At 34.4% G+C, this 13,911-nt stretch overlaps 1 protein-coding gene across 1 annotated transcript; it reads left to right on the top strand.

Annotated features, from left to right (window-relative positions):
• The first annotated feature begins 11,414 nt into the window (after positions 1–11,414).
• LOC122088617 (plasmodesmata-located protein 2-like) lies at positions 11,415–13,088 on the top strand. The gene is made up of 3 exons (XM_042657931.1): positions 11,415–12,381; positions 12,451–12,564; positions 12,654–13,088. The coding sequence occupies exons 1-3, from the start codon at positions 11,640–11,642 to the stop codon at positions 12,659–12,661; spliced, it is 864 nt and encodes a 287-aa protein (XP_042513865.1). The 5' UTR covers positions 11,415–11,639; the 3' UTR covers positions 12,662–13,088.
• Positions 13,089–13,911: the final 823 nt, after the last annotated feature.

Below are 13,911 nucleotides of genomic sequence, written 5' to 3'. Positions count from 1 at the left end.
AAATATGAAATTGAATTTTCTATCCAATTGCGTAGCATACACTAACACTACCCTTTGTGTCTTTAAATATTTTTCTTAAATTATTTTCTTTAATAGACCTAGATTGAAGCTTAACAATGGAAAGAAAAAAATCTTTTTCCATGACATTTTTCAGACAATACCTTCGAAAACAAACAAAAAGAAATGTCCCCACCACACTTGGAAAGAAACCTTTTTCTAATCTTGAATATTGAATCTTGAATCTTGAATCTTGAATCTTGATCATGCTCTAGTAATTGGTATCAAATATATTGAATCAACTGATTTGTATCAATATCAATAGAAATCAATATTAATTAATAATTCCGAATCAATACGATATCGATCCATCAATATGGACTAACGGTAAAAATATAATTAAAACCAGTTTTTATTGAAAATCAGGGGCAAATCCCTCCGATTAATTGATATCTTATTGATATCAATTGAGACCAATAATAACATATTTAATACCGATTACTAAATCTTGGATCTTTATCTTCTTGCGGCTATTCACACCGGGACAGTTAGTGCTCTTTATTGCTTTCGGTAAAAGTTGAATAGTTCTCATTCAACTCCGATATACACGGTCCATGCGATTGTAAGGTTAGTATGAACCTGTGGGATTAGTCAGGCCGATATATATATATATATATATATACGCTAATAAAATTACACGTGCAAATGCACGTGAAAAAAGAAAGAGAAATATATTGGGCGAATGATATAGTTACTTAATAAAATGAGTTGCTTATCTAAGAATAAGCAAACAATTTGAGGGAGAGAGAGAGGATATGAGAGTGTGTTACTATGCTCTAACACAAAACCATCAAATCTAGAGCAGCTTGGTTCTCTATGAAGCCACTAAACAACTGAGTCCTTCGATGGGTTTCATGTCAAAACAATGAAATAGTAAAATAGTTTTCTCTCATGACTCTCATCCACCATTATACCTTCAAAACATATATCACAAGTTCCGCCAAACAAGCACAAATAATTAAAATTTATCAAACTTAAAACAATGTTGGAGAAAGGAAGAAAAAGAGGACTAATCAAAATAGTAATTGAAAAAGAAAATGCCACTGATACCAAGAAGATAGCTAATTAGAGCACTCTAAGGAGTTGCTATGATTAGCACAAATCTCAAAATAAGTAGGCAAATAAGATAGCAAAATAAATAAAAAATAAAAAATAAAAAATAAAAAATAAAAAATAAAAAATAAAAAATAAAAAATAAAAAATAAAAAATAAAAAATCAAGTAACCATCAATGCTTTTATAGTTGAAAAGATCATGAGACACTCAATGCATAAAATCTTTAAAATTAAAAAAATAATAAAAAGAAAGGGTAATACTCTATCCTATGAAGGGAAAGTCCAAAGTATCTTCAACTCGAACATTTACAATGGCAAAGGAATATGAGAGATATATTTCATATTTCTAACATCTTCTATAGGATCGACAATGTTGTGGCAAAATCAGAATTTCAATCACCGCTCAAACAGAGGGAGAAGAAATTAAACTTACAAATTTCGTTGATTACCAAGGAAGCAGCTAAACCCTATCACCTCACCTTGCGGGAACTCACACATGTCTGAGGAATTCATATTTCTAACATCTTCTATAGGATCGACAATGTTATGGAAAAATCAGAATTTCAATCACCGCTCAAACAGAGGGAGAAGAAATTAAACTTACAAATTTCGTTGAATACCAAGGAAGCAGCTAAACCCTATCACCTCACCTTGCAGGAACTCACACATGTCTGAGGAATTTTGACTCGTCTTATAAAGAAATAAGCTCCCCCTAAGAACAGACAAGCGCTAAAGTGAATCATAAAATGGGAAAACAAAAAACTAACCAAATTCAAAAGAAATTGTATCACCACAAACGAAACACATGATTTGCTATAGTAAATAATTGCCAATGTACCGTTAAACCATTAGAGAATGGAGAATATTTTATACAGTAACAGACGGAAGGAGTATTAAAAAAAGTGTATGAAGATGTAAACAAGGAAGTGGCCTTGAATCATAAAATGGGAAAGCCTTCAAAAAGTTTTCCTTGCTAGAACCACACAATTGTTAGTAAAAAAAAAAAAAAAAAAAAAAAAAGACACGATGTTATATATGATTTTTTCATAGTTTTCTGCTTTGGGTGATTTTAAGTAGCATGTTACCTGAAAATATGGTAAGATTGGTCATCCACGAATCCAAATCCTCTATAATTCTTGCATCGTATAGTGAGGTACAGTGCTACCTACAGTATTGGACATCTGTCCTAGGCAATGTGGACGGCGAGACGAGGAGAGAAGCATATATGGAGCTTCACGATGACTTCGCAGATCGGTATTTGACCCAGATCCAACAGAAACATTGAATCCCAAGCCTGAAATTCTGCCACATTAGAACTGTTCATGTTGCAGCTGTTGCTAGAACTCTCTCTTATTGCTTCATTGAAGAAGAACATAATACTCACTCTTGATGTAGTGATGAAATTATCTTAAAGTATATGTCTCTGTCACATTATCCCAAGCAGCTAGATGGAGCATTGAAGAAAACCCAAAATCTGAGCTCGTCTCCAAATGGTTCTGGTTCTGATTTTGATTTAAAGGTCGTAAATCTTGGTTGTGTTGATGCTATGGAAAGTTGGAATTAGGTCTCGTTAGATTGATTGTGCTTTCTTGCAACTCAAACAAAGGAAAGGGATCAAATATTGACTCGGGATCATAGTAGCTTGAATCGTTAATGGAAACTGATGGGGTTTTCTGTTTCTTGGATTGAGATGGTTGCAAGAAGTCTTCTTGTTCTCTGCAATTTCTTCTCATCTTGTGCTTCAAATTCACTCCAGGACTTGTGGGTTTTTAGGTCAATCTCTCGTTGTCTGAGTTTCTTCTTCTTATACGAATTCCAAAAGTTCTTAATCTCATTATTTGTTCTCCTGCTTAATTGTATTGCAATCTGAGCCCAAATTTCAAAACGAGTGAAAGATTCTCATCACTGAGTTCATAAAATTCTGGTTCACATTCTTCAATCCATAAATTGGAGATATCATCAATACATTTTGATTTCCCGACTACACCCTGGCAGAAGGACCTATTCTTTAATCTATCAAAAACCAATCATTACCATTCGACTGGAATAATTAAGCTCAACATGCATAGTGAACTACTGATGACGCATAGAGAAGGCAACTGGCAAGGAGCGAGGAAGAGATTGAATAATGAGAGACCTGAGAGATTGGATTCAAGGAAAGAATTTGATTATCTTAATTTCCTATTTGGTAGGAATTACATTGAATGCATTACTATAAAAAAAGGGAGAGGGAGGGCGAGGGGGAGGGGGAGAGGAAAATAGGAAGTAAATAAAAGATAATGAAGGATTCCTCTGTCAATGGATGGAAATCGTAGTTGGAAAGGATTTCTTTTAGTAGAACGTAGTTGGAGAGGATTCGGATTCTGAACTCAAAAAAAGATATGAACGATCTACCTACATGAGCCTAAACTTAAACTTTAGCTTTTATGGATTGAAAATTAGCCTTGTGTGTAGGGGGAGAGTTTGTAGATAAGGAAATCACGTTCCTAAATTCTCCCTTCCCAACTCTCTTATCTTAAAGGAGAGAATGGATAGGAAAGGAGATCGTGACAATAGGAGAGTTTGAGGGGAGAAGGAAAGAGAAGTGAGTCTAAATGGGGGAGTTTGAGAGAAAGAAGGAAAGTAGTGAAAATTGTTAATAAAGATAAATAAAAAGGTACCAATAATTTATAATTTATAAAAAAATAAAAGAGAAGGAGATTAGTGAAGGAAATATGGTATTTAAATAATAAGGAAAGGGTAAAGTAGTCAGGTGAAAGATTTGCCACATCGTGCTTTTATATAATAGTATGATATATATATATATATATACACTAGTAAAAGTGCACATGTTGTCTCATGTTGAGAGAGAGAGAGAGAGAGAGAGAGAGAGAGAGAGAGAGATATGACTATTGATAGTTTAAGTAAAAATTACTATAAGGGCAGCTCAATGTAAGAATATATGAAAATATATAAAATATTAAAGAAGATATGAAGACTTAGAAATAAAATATCATCTTTATGTAGATTCAAAATTGGCCTAACCACTTAGTTATATAATCATAAGTTTATTGTATTAAGGAAGGAAATGAATGATACTTTTCAACTTAATCTCGTAGCTATCATATAAATTATTAATTAAATACATGAATTTGTAAAGTTTATTCAGCTTACGTGACTCTCTGGAAACTCACATTTTCACTTAAAATCAACTTGAAAGAGAGCAATAATTGAATCAACTATATATCTATAACTAAAGTCCTATCATTTCTTCATATCTCACCATAATGGAATGGTGTGAACTCACAAAAAGTTTGAATGATTCTTTAGATATTTCTGCTACCAAACCAAGCAACAAAGCAACAAGTTATACTAATGCTTATATGTGTTAGCATGTGCTCATCTGCACAAAAATGAAAATAGTTAACTCTTTAAATTTATGTATATCTATCAAAGAACAACACTACAACATGTAAGAAACTTTGATTCAATTAAACCACAACTGAAACTGTTCTATTTTAAAGAACTTTCGGCTTCTGAACTTTCCCCCCCTACCGTTGTAAAGCTATGGGAGGAATAGGATTGCCCCATAGGGCAACCACGTGCATTTTCACTTTCTTCACGAATCTGACCTCTGACTAGTACTGAAATCATATGGTAGTTATCAACCATCCGAGGGAAAGAACAGAAAGGAAGTCAATCAATCACTTCCAATTAATGTGTTAATGGTTTGCCAGAATCATTTGTTTTTACTAAAACAAACTTGTTCTTTCATGCGATTTAAAAATTAGAGATATTTTCTTTTCTTTTTTCCTTTTTTAATCATATCAATCAAGTGGGCTAATTTTGGTGAAGCTACTTAAGATGTAACCTAAATACCCATGGAGTTGAAAAAGGCTAAATTTATCACACTACATTGCCAAGAAATGGAAAAAAATGCCATGTTTACCCAAAAAAAAAAAAAAGGAAAATGTCATCTTACATTATCAAGGACTACTCTTGCCGATTTGAAAAAACCAATTTATCAATCTGATTCCTAATCCTTGAAACCATAAATATTGGTTAATTGCAACTTGCAATTGTTACTTCATTAAAGGAAACAAATATTAATCTAAAGCACACAAACCTTGTAAGCGGATATTATGTGACTCTCTTTTTTAGTTATTATGTAATTGGTTTATTGGTTTATCTTCACACTTCTGTTTTTTCTTTTCTTTTGTGGTGGGGGGGGGGGCTTGTACTATGGTCCTATTGCTTGACACTAAAGTTTGAAAATATTACTTGAAACCCCACAAAACCTGGCGGTGCTAGCTGCTGCTAGTGGTTGAATGGAAATACAATTTTCCATTCAGATTCAGCTCTATGTTCTCTAATATCATGGAGAAGATCCCATGATCTACACCCAATCATCAGCGAACAGGCCAATGGGAATCCACATTTAAGCACCTGAGTAGGGTAAGTGTGGTCTTTTCGCGTCCACCTATTATGTGACTTTTTTTTTTTAGTTATTATGTAACTGGTTATTGGTTTATCTTCCCCATTGCCCTTTTTTTGGAAAATTATTTGGGCAATCCCTTATACTATGGCTCAATTGCTTGAACTCTTAAAGTTTGAAAATATTACTTGCAACCCCATTAAACCTAACCGTGTTAGCTACCATTAGTGGTTGAATGAAAATTACCATTTTACACTCAAATTCAGCTCTAAGTTCTCTGATTATCATGAAGAAGATCCCATGAATGCCTGCTGTCCTGACCAAAATTGAATAAGAGCATGCCTGGGGTAGAGCTACACCCAGGCATCAGTGAACAAGCCAATGGAAGTCTACGCTTTAGCACTTGAGCGGGGTAGTGCAGTCTTTTCGAGTCCGCCTATTATGTGACTCTTTTTTTTTTAGTTATTATGTAAATGGTTTATTGGTTTATCTTCCCACTTTTTCTTTTTTTATTTTAGTTATTGTTCGACACTCCTAAAATTTGAAAATATTACTTGAATTCCTATGAAACCTGAAAAGAGGTTTGAACAATCATGTCCCAAAGCATTCTCTACAGTTTGAAGAAATCCAAGGAAGAATGGTGGAACATGACACAAGTTTAGAATGATTCGGAGGAACTGCACAACTTGATTCTAGATAACAACTTTTGCTCATGGCCTTGGAGGGCAATCTCCCTTTTTTGGTTTATAAATCACTCTCCCAATTCACTTTTGTATCAAGCAGTCATACGAATATGTGCTATTGTTTAAGCTCATTGTTGTTTTAGCTATGCATACGAAAGTTGGAATTCTGGATCAATAAATTGAGTTTTCTTTGCTCATTAAGGAGAGAGAAGGGGGGGGGGGGGGGAAGCATACCTCCATTCAAGGAAAAAATAAACATTCTACCTTAAGATCTATTGCATCTGTAGAACCATCCTAAGCAAATCCAATCAAATTGCAGCTTCAGAATTACCTCGCTTTACCCTCTCCTATTGCTCATACTACCATTTTAAACAACCTTCTCAATGTCAAAATTGTTATGTAAATCTGATTTGAAATACTTAATCTAGCAGATCCAGAGAGTCAGAGCAATCAGATCACATAGTAACTGAAAAATTTCCACAACGATGAAAGCAAAGCACAAAATTACATATTATGCACCCAGCTGATGTGCATAATCTATATTAACCATGCATACATGCAGTTCCCCTATATAATATCTAAAAAAAAATTTTGAGGCACCAAAAAATTTCTCACCAGTTGTGCAGTTTGGTAGTAATGTTTTTTACTAGGGGATGGTACACCATGTGTATATGCCTTGTAGCTTTCTCTGAATCAGGTTTGTCTAGCCACTCCTCTTATAAGCTCTTTATTAGGGTATTTTCAAAAGGATTGGTAACCAAAATATGTGAAGTTCACAAATTCCACACCAATGTAGTTACATGAATTCAAGAACTATATGGATTTTAGAATAGATGTTGGTGCTAAGAAAATCATAGATGCATGAGTTAGTAAATAAGGAAATCACATCTACAAAAGAGCAATTACACAACATATAAAATATATTCAGATAGGCCATATATCCTTACGGAACATTATGAATAACATTCTTTATAGTATGATGAATATTTTTCCTTTTAATTAAACTGAAGTGCAAGGAATTATGCACCACATCTTTTTGGTAAAATTATGCACCTTATCGATTGATTTACAATTATGAAACAGAATGGAGAGACATGGAAGAGGGTTGGAGAGAGGTGAGATTTCAATTAACGTGGATAGGAGAAGGGGGGGGGGAGAGAGATTTTTAATGGGAGATTAGAGTTTCCTCATTAATATTGATAAGAGGAGAGATATATTAGAATATATTCTTAAAATTAGTAACAAAAGAGGAAGGGGCATCCTCCCATTAATTTCTAACAAAGATGAATTTATGTGAGATATATTCATTCAATATATAATATAATTATGAAACAAAACATGAAGAGTTTACTCAAAAAACATGGAGAGAGAGAGAGAGAGAGAGAGAGAGAGAGAGAGGACCAAGAAATTTGAGAGTGGTGATAAAGGAAAGAGATTATTTAGCAAGAAAATAGGATGAGAAAAAAATGTGGAGAGTTTACCCCAAAAAAAAAAAAACGTGAAGAGAGAGAGAAATTATGGAAAGATTTAAGGACCAACAAGAAACGTGAGAATAGTGAGGGTTTATTAAGGAAAGAGATAAAAATAGATTATTCAGCAACAAAATAGGAAGGTGTATCCTCCCATTAATTCCTAATAAATATGAATTTATAGTAGGATATATTCATTCAATATAATAATATAATTATGAGAGAAAATGTGATGAGAGAGACATGCATATTATGGAGGAATTTAAGGACAAGCAGAAAACGGGAAAGTGGTGAGGGTTGATAAAAGAGAGAGATAAAAAGAGACTCTAGAGAGATTTAAGGACAGGCAAGAAAAATAAGAGTATAAAAGATTAATTAAGGTAAGAATTAAAAATTGAATATAAACAAAAATAAGTAAGAAAAATTAAAAACGATATCAACAATTTGGGAGACATAAAAAAGAATGAGAAAAATGATAAGAAAAGACACAGAACATTAAAATAATAATAAATGGTAAAATAGTCAAATAACATATGAGTCACGAAGCATAAATACATGCTTTTACATAATAGTATAATGGTATGATAGTATGATATATAATAAGGATCGAATTCAAATCGATAGCGACCAATTCTAAAAAATTGATCTAGAGTCTAGACTCTACTAAAATGACCTGAAATCGCGGGTCCAATCTAAATCGGCTGATCCTATCATTTTTCCTTTGACCATGGTCAGCATTCCCCATAAAACATCAATTACAGGAAAATTTAATGGGCCTAATACTACTACTTCCAAGAACTGTACCATGGAGCCTAATAAACAAACTTGAGTCTCTTAGAGACCAATTGGCCCACAAAGCCCATTAGACCAACCCAAAATCGTTTGGGTGCCACTTGGCCAAAAGTTTATCCAAAATAAAACGCTTGGGAGGGGTTGTTGGACATTAAGTTAACAAAAAAAAAAATCCGATGTAATAAAATACATACAATAATAATATGATTCGTATTTAATATGTGTCTAATACGATTGTTTTATAATAAAAAGAGAAATAAACATATATTTACTCTGCTATAGGGCTTATATATAAATCAAAATTAATTACACATAAACCTAACTCTTCATCTAGTTTTAGAACCATCTGCATTTAAAATCAATTCATCTAAGCTTCAACTTGAATTTGGTTCTCTCTTTGGGCCGTTGACATGGTTTTCTTATTATCTAATTGATTTTCAGCAATCATGGAAACACCAAATGAGTTACCGTATCATGTCCCCAAGTCCCAATGACTCCCTTCACTTTGCCTTCTATGAAACGAAGAGCTCCATTGCATTTTCATTCACTTATTATTATTATTATTAGTATTTTTAGGTGCAAGTGTCTTACAAGGGTAGGCCACATTTCTTGGAAAATACATAACAATTAGTGGTGCATGTTAATACCTAAGATGCACTTCAAGAGAATTGATCCATTGACCAACACTCGGATACGCTCTCAACTAAGCAGTGCCATATTGCTGAGTTATAGCTCAAGTGTGCACTTTTATTCAAGTTGATAGAAGGAGAACATAGAGAGTAAAGTAACTAAAAAATTACCATGGCCTCTCAACACATTGCTTACGAAGCTGTTCTTCCCTCGAAAAATCAGCTATGGCACATCTTGTCTTATCTTATCGTTGCTACTCTCCTCTTTTGCATGGTAGAGAATTATTATAAAGTTTTGTTCTTCTCACATGGGGATTTTTTGTGTTAGGTTTTTTGCATAAAAGTTTTTGCTACTCTCCTCTTTCGCACATCTTGTCTCAATATATATATATATATATATATATATCATATAATGGGTCATCTTCACTATATAATTGACACATCGTTTTATAAGGTAAAAAACTATATGGTTACCATCTATAGATACACCTTTTTAAAATAAGGGTAAAACATTCTATAATGACCCACCTTGATATCTATCACATGGCAAATTGGATGAGATCCAAATTTTTTAGACGTGTAATTCCCAAGAAGTTTTTTTTTTTTTTTTATATGATTAAAATTTGTGAAGTAGTAAATTTAAGATTTGCAAATTTAGAACAGTTGAATAGTGAACAATAGCGTAGGCATGTATGAACTTTGATGGAGATGCATGACAATACACATGAGGATATTACCATCCACATCATCATTCTATGCTTTGGTAGGAGTTAGCTTATTTAAATGTGTTTTTCCCTCTGATAAGCACAGCCTTTTCTTGGTAAAAGCAAAGCAAAAAAGGGTATATATTATAAACAATAGCAATTTTCCTCATATCCTTCCCCCCAAAAACCAATTTATTATTTTACTTGATAGCCCTAATACCTACCATGTGACCGTTCCACTAGGGCTTAAAAATTGGTGTGTTTCAGTGGGATCTGATTTCCCCAATGTGGAGATATACAGACTTATAATATTATTAAGAAAAAGTTCAACTTGGTGAGAGCTTCAATCAACCCCTAAAAAATTATAAAATTTAATATTTAATTTAAATTTAGTTCTTATGCACGATCGTGAATGTATATGATCATTTTTTATGATTCCCTTTCTCTCCCATGGATTCTGATCCTCTCCTACGTTGGAGAGAACCTAGCCACATCTGATGGTTGGAACACCCTAGGCACACACCTCAGTACTTGGGCATGTACCCCAAGGGCTGCCAGGCGCTGGATATATGTTGAGCTCTCATCGGTGCTAGAGAGGACCTAAATCCCTCTTCCATATAAGTGTATAACTGTGTATGTATATACTGTATATAAAACATTTTATCTATCCTAAGATAGTGTCTTATACATTTGATGGGAAAAAGGGTTATGTGGGGGAGTGTGGTCCTTGTGCCAAACATATGAGGGCATAATGACTGACTTAACCTTCAAGAAATGAAAAATGACATTTCTGTGGATGTTTTCTCATGTACTCCCACTGGCCTTAGTGTACATACAACAACTGTCACCAACAGGCCACAGGAAACATTCCCCCATATTTGATATAGGTTTCAAAACTCAAAACTTAATATGTGGTTAATCCAAAGTGGCATCAAAGAATTTGTTTTGATCAAATAAATTCATGTGATTCAAAGGATAAACCTTAATAGAAAAGCTTTCTAGACTCTAGTGGAGGTCCTCTAATGAAAATACACTTTAGTATATGTATATCTACAGATATAAAACCTTGCCAATCCATTCAATGAATCTGTTACGTTTACTCTTATTATTATTTCTCAACTCACACCATTAACGGGCAGACAATAAAGCATCCAAAAATTTACAATAAATTCTTCCCAAAAATAAATGCATATTTCCTTCCAATACCACTCCACTTCCTCCACCTCTTCACCACTCTTTAAAGATTCAATGGCACTCACAAGACTTACACCTATTTCTTATAACCTAAAGATCTACCCAACTATCATTCTAAAATCCAAACTCCATTCCACCAATTCACAATTCTGAAGTCTGAAGTCTGAAGTCTGAAGTCAGGAGTTTCAAATTCAAACCCTAATCAAGTAATAAAGCTCCTTTGGTCAAACACCTCTGATTTCACTTCCCTCCCACCAAATCAGATTCCTTCTACCACACTTTACTTGCTAGGAGAATATTTCCTCTGTTTCTTAAATAATTTCATGGACTGGTACTGTTGTTCTCATTCTCCAAAAAAGGAAATTAAAATATAAATTAAGCATTTCTATGAATAAGATTTCTTTAATACTTCTCCATTAATATATATAATTACAACAACTTTATAGGAAAAAGAAACCAATCTCTGTATCTTCAAAGTTAGACAGAGGTAGGCCAGCCAGAAAGAAAACCAGTCACAGAGCTGAGATCCCCCTTCAAGAAAACTCAGAAATTGAACCCATTAAAATTCCCTCATTTCTAATCAAAACCCAACTCGCCAAATCACTCAAGAAACCAGCAATGATTTGATCGAAGCCACCTGCAAATGGGTTTTATCGCAAAACCCTTTTGCCTTCTCTCCTTCACTCTGTTCCTCTTAGCAGGTTTTGAGTTCCTCCCATCTGTCAAAACCGCTTCAGATATCACTACTTTTGTTTACAAGGGTTGTTCAAGTCAGTCATTCTCCGACCCCAGTTATTCCCAATCCCTCTCTGCGCTTTTCTCTTCTCTCACAGCTCAAGCCTCCCAAGAGGCCTTCTTCAAAACAAGCACAGGTGGAAGCCTACTCACCATTTATGGTCTCTTTCAATGCAGAGGAGATCTCAGTAACAATGATTGTTACAACTGCGTGAGCAAGCTCCCTGCAATGGCGAATCGCCTTTGCGGAAATTCCGTGGCCGCACGGATTCAACTCTACGGTTGTTACATGCTCTATGAGGTTTCTGGGTTTCCCGATATTTCTGGTTTGCAGTTGCTCTACAAGACATGTAGTTCTTCACAGGCTTCAGGGAGCGGCTTTGTGCAGTTGAGAGACACGGCATTTTCAGTTCTTGAAAGTGGTGTGGCGAGCAATAATGGATTCTACACTACGAGTTATCAATCCGTGTATGTGTTGGCTCAGTGTGAAGGGGATTTGGGGTCTGCAGATTGTGGGAAATGCGTGCAAGCTGCTGTGCAGAATGCTCAAGCTGAATGTGGAAGCTCCACCTCTGGTCAAGTTTATCTTCAGATGTGCTTTATAAGCTATAGTTACCGACCAAATGGGGGCTCAAGGAAATCTTCTTCAGGTAAATGTCATTCAAGGTCTCTGTTTTTACCTAGTTTGATTGGATCTTTAATGGTTTGGAATGATGTAGGTATAGGGCAAAATACAGGGAAGACTATAGCAATTGTTGTGGGAGGGGCAGCAGCCTTGGGATTTCTAGTCATATGCTTGATGTTCATTAGATCTTTGAAGAAGAAACATGATGGTGAGTTGGGATTTGATGGGTTTCTTTCATTAATTTTCCTTTTCATGTCTTCTCATGTTCTGTTTTGGAAATTGTGTGATTCTTTGCAGATTATTGAGAGGAATTGATGGATTTTGGAGATGGTCTAATTGTTTTACTTGGAGAAAATTAGTTTTTGTTTGAGTGAACGAAAATTGTGGTGAGAAAGAGGAGAGAAGAGATGGGCAAAACATAAAACATAGTAGGTTTTCTTTTTGTTGTAAAGTTGGGGATGAAATTGTTGGGAAGAGAAGCATTTGGGACTAGGGTTAAGCTGGTTGTGAAAAGATGATAGATTTTTGTCTTCTTCAATGGGGGAGGATGGGAAGAAGAGAGACGGTTTTTGGCTGTTTTTTTCATTGCCATGTGGCTCTCTGTCTTTTCTGTCTTTTCCCTGTTACCTCTTCTGAAAAATGCTTCTTCTTTCCTTTGGAGCTTCCTTCTGATTCTTAGCAGCTGTGGTTCTCTCTCTCTCTCTCAATATTATTAATATTCATTCTTCTTTATGTACAAGGCAACAAAATTGGAGTGGTCTTGCTTCTTTTTTTTTTTTGGTAGAGGAATGATCTTGCTTCACAACATGATTAGTGTGAGAATTATATCAAAGATGTGATTATCATAACACTTTTGTAAGTCTAATCAACTGAATCATAGATTGTTATATCCATTTTTTAATAAGGGGTTTAATTTAAACACTTGCAAAACATTCTTTTTAAGAAAGCCCAACTGGAGTTTTAGGGTTTGAGGTTGGAGATGAGTTGGCATGCATCTATAGGTCAATTTCCTAGGCCACACACATAACATGGTTGGCCATTGGTGGCTATCAAAGAAGAAAAGGGTTGCCACCACATACAACCTTTCTCTTAGGTTTTTCCTTGTAAACAATTTGTGTTCATATTTATGTATCATTGAGATATGTGTTCTTTCACATGGCAAGCTTATGTATTCTTGTTTTTGAAGTTTCTCTTAAGTGTTGAAATGATTATAAACTAAATAATTTTGGGGATTATATATGAGATCGGTGGATGGATTTTTAAATCGAATTGATCATTTTTTATATGCGCATCATCTGAGATTTGTGGGGCACATGGAGGGAATTGTATTCTACCCATTCAACGTTTTATATGGTGATCTCTAAGGTCAAAAGTCAATCTGATTCTATGATTATTATTGGCTAAATATGATAACAAGAAAGTGCTATTTGAACATGAGGAGTTTTCTAAGTTTAGACATATGGGTATTTTTTTATTTATATTTTTAGAAAAAGAATAAAAATAATTAAAAATCCCATGTGTGGTGTTAGGAACACCTCAGATTCAGAGAGATTTG

This window comes from Macadamia integrifolia, chromosome 9 (genome assembly GCF_013358625.1).
Source record: "Macadamia integrifolia cultivar HAES 741 chromosome 9, SCU_Mint_v3, whole genome shotgun sequence".
Lineage (NCBI taxonomy): Eukaryota > Viridiplantae > Streptophyta > Magnoliopsida > Proteales > Proteaceae > Macadamia > Macadamia integrifolia.
Note: the sequence above shows the minus strand (reverse complement) of the source record. Positions and strands in the feature narration are given on the sequence as shown.

Excerpts from the sequence above, each read along its gene's own strand:
- LOC122088617 (XM_042657931.1), top strand. The coding sequence starts at position 11,640 with ATGGGTTTTATCGCAAAACCCTTTTGCCTTCTCTCCTTCACTCTGTTC. Across the intron at positions 12,382-12,450 it reads CTCAAGGAAATCTTCTTCAG|GTATAGGGCAAAATACAGGG; the intron begins GTAAATGTCATT and ends GGAATGATGTAG.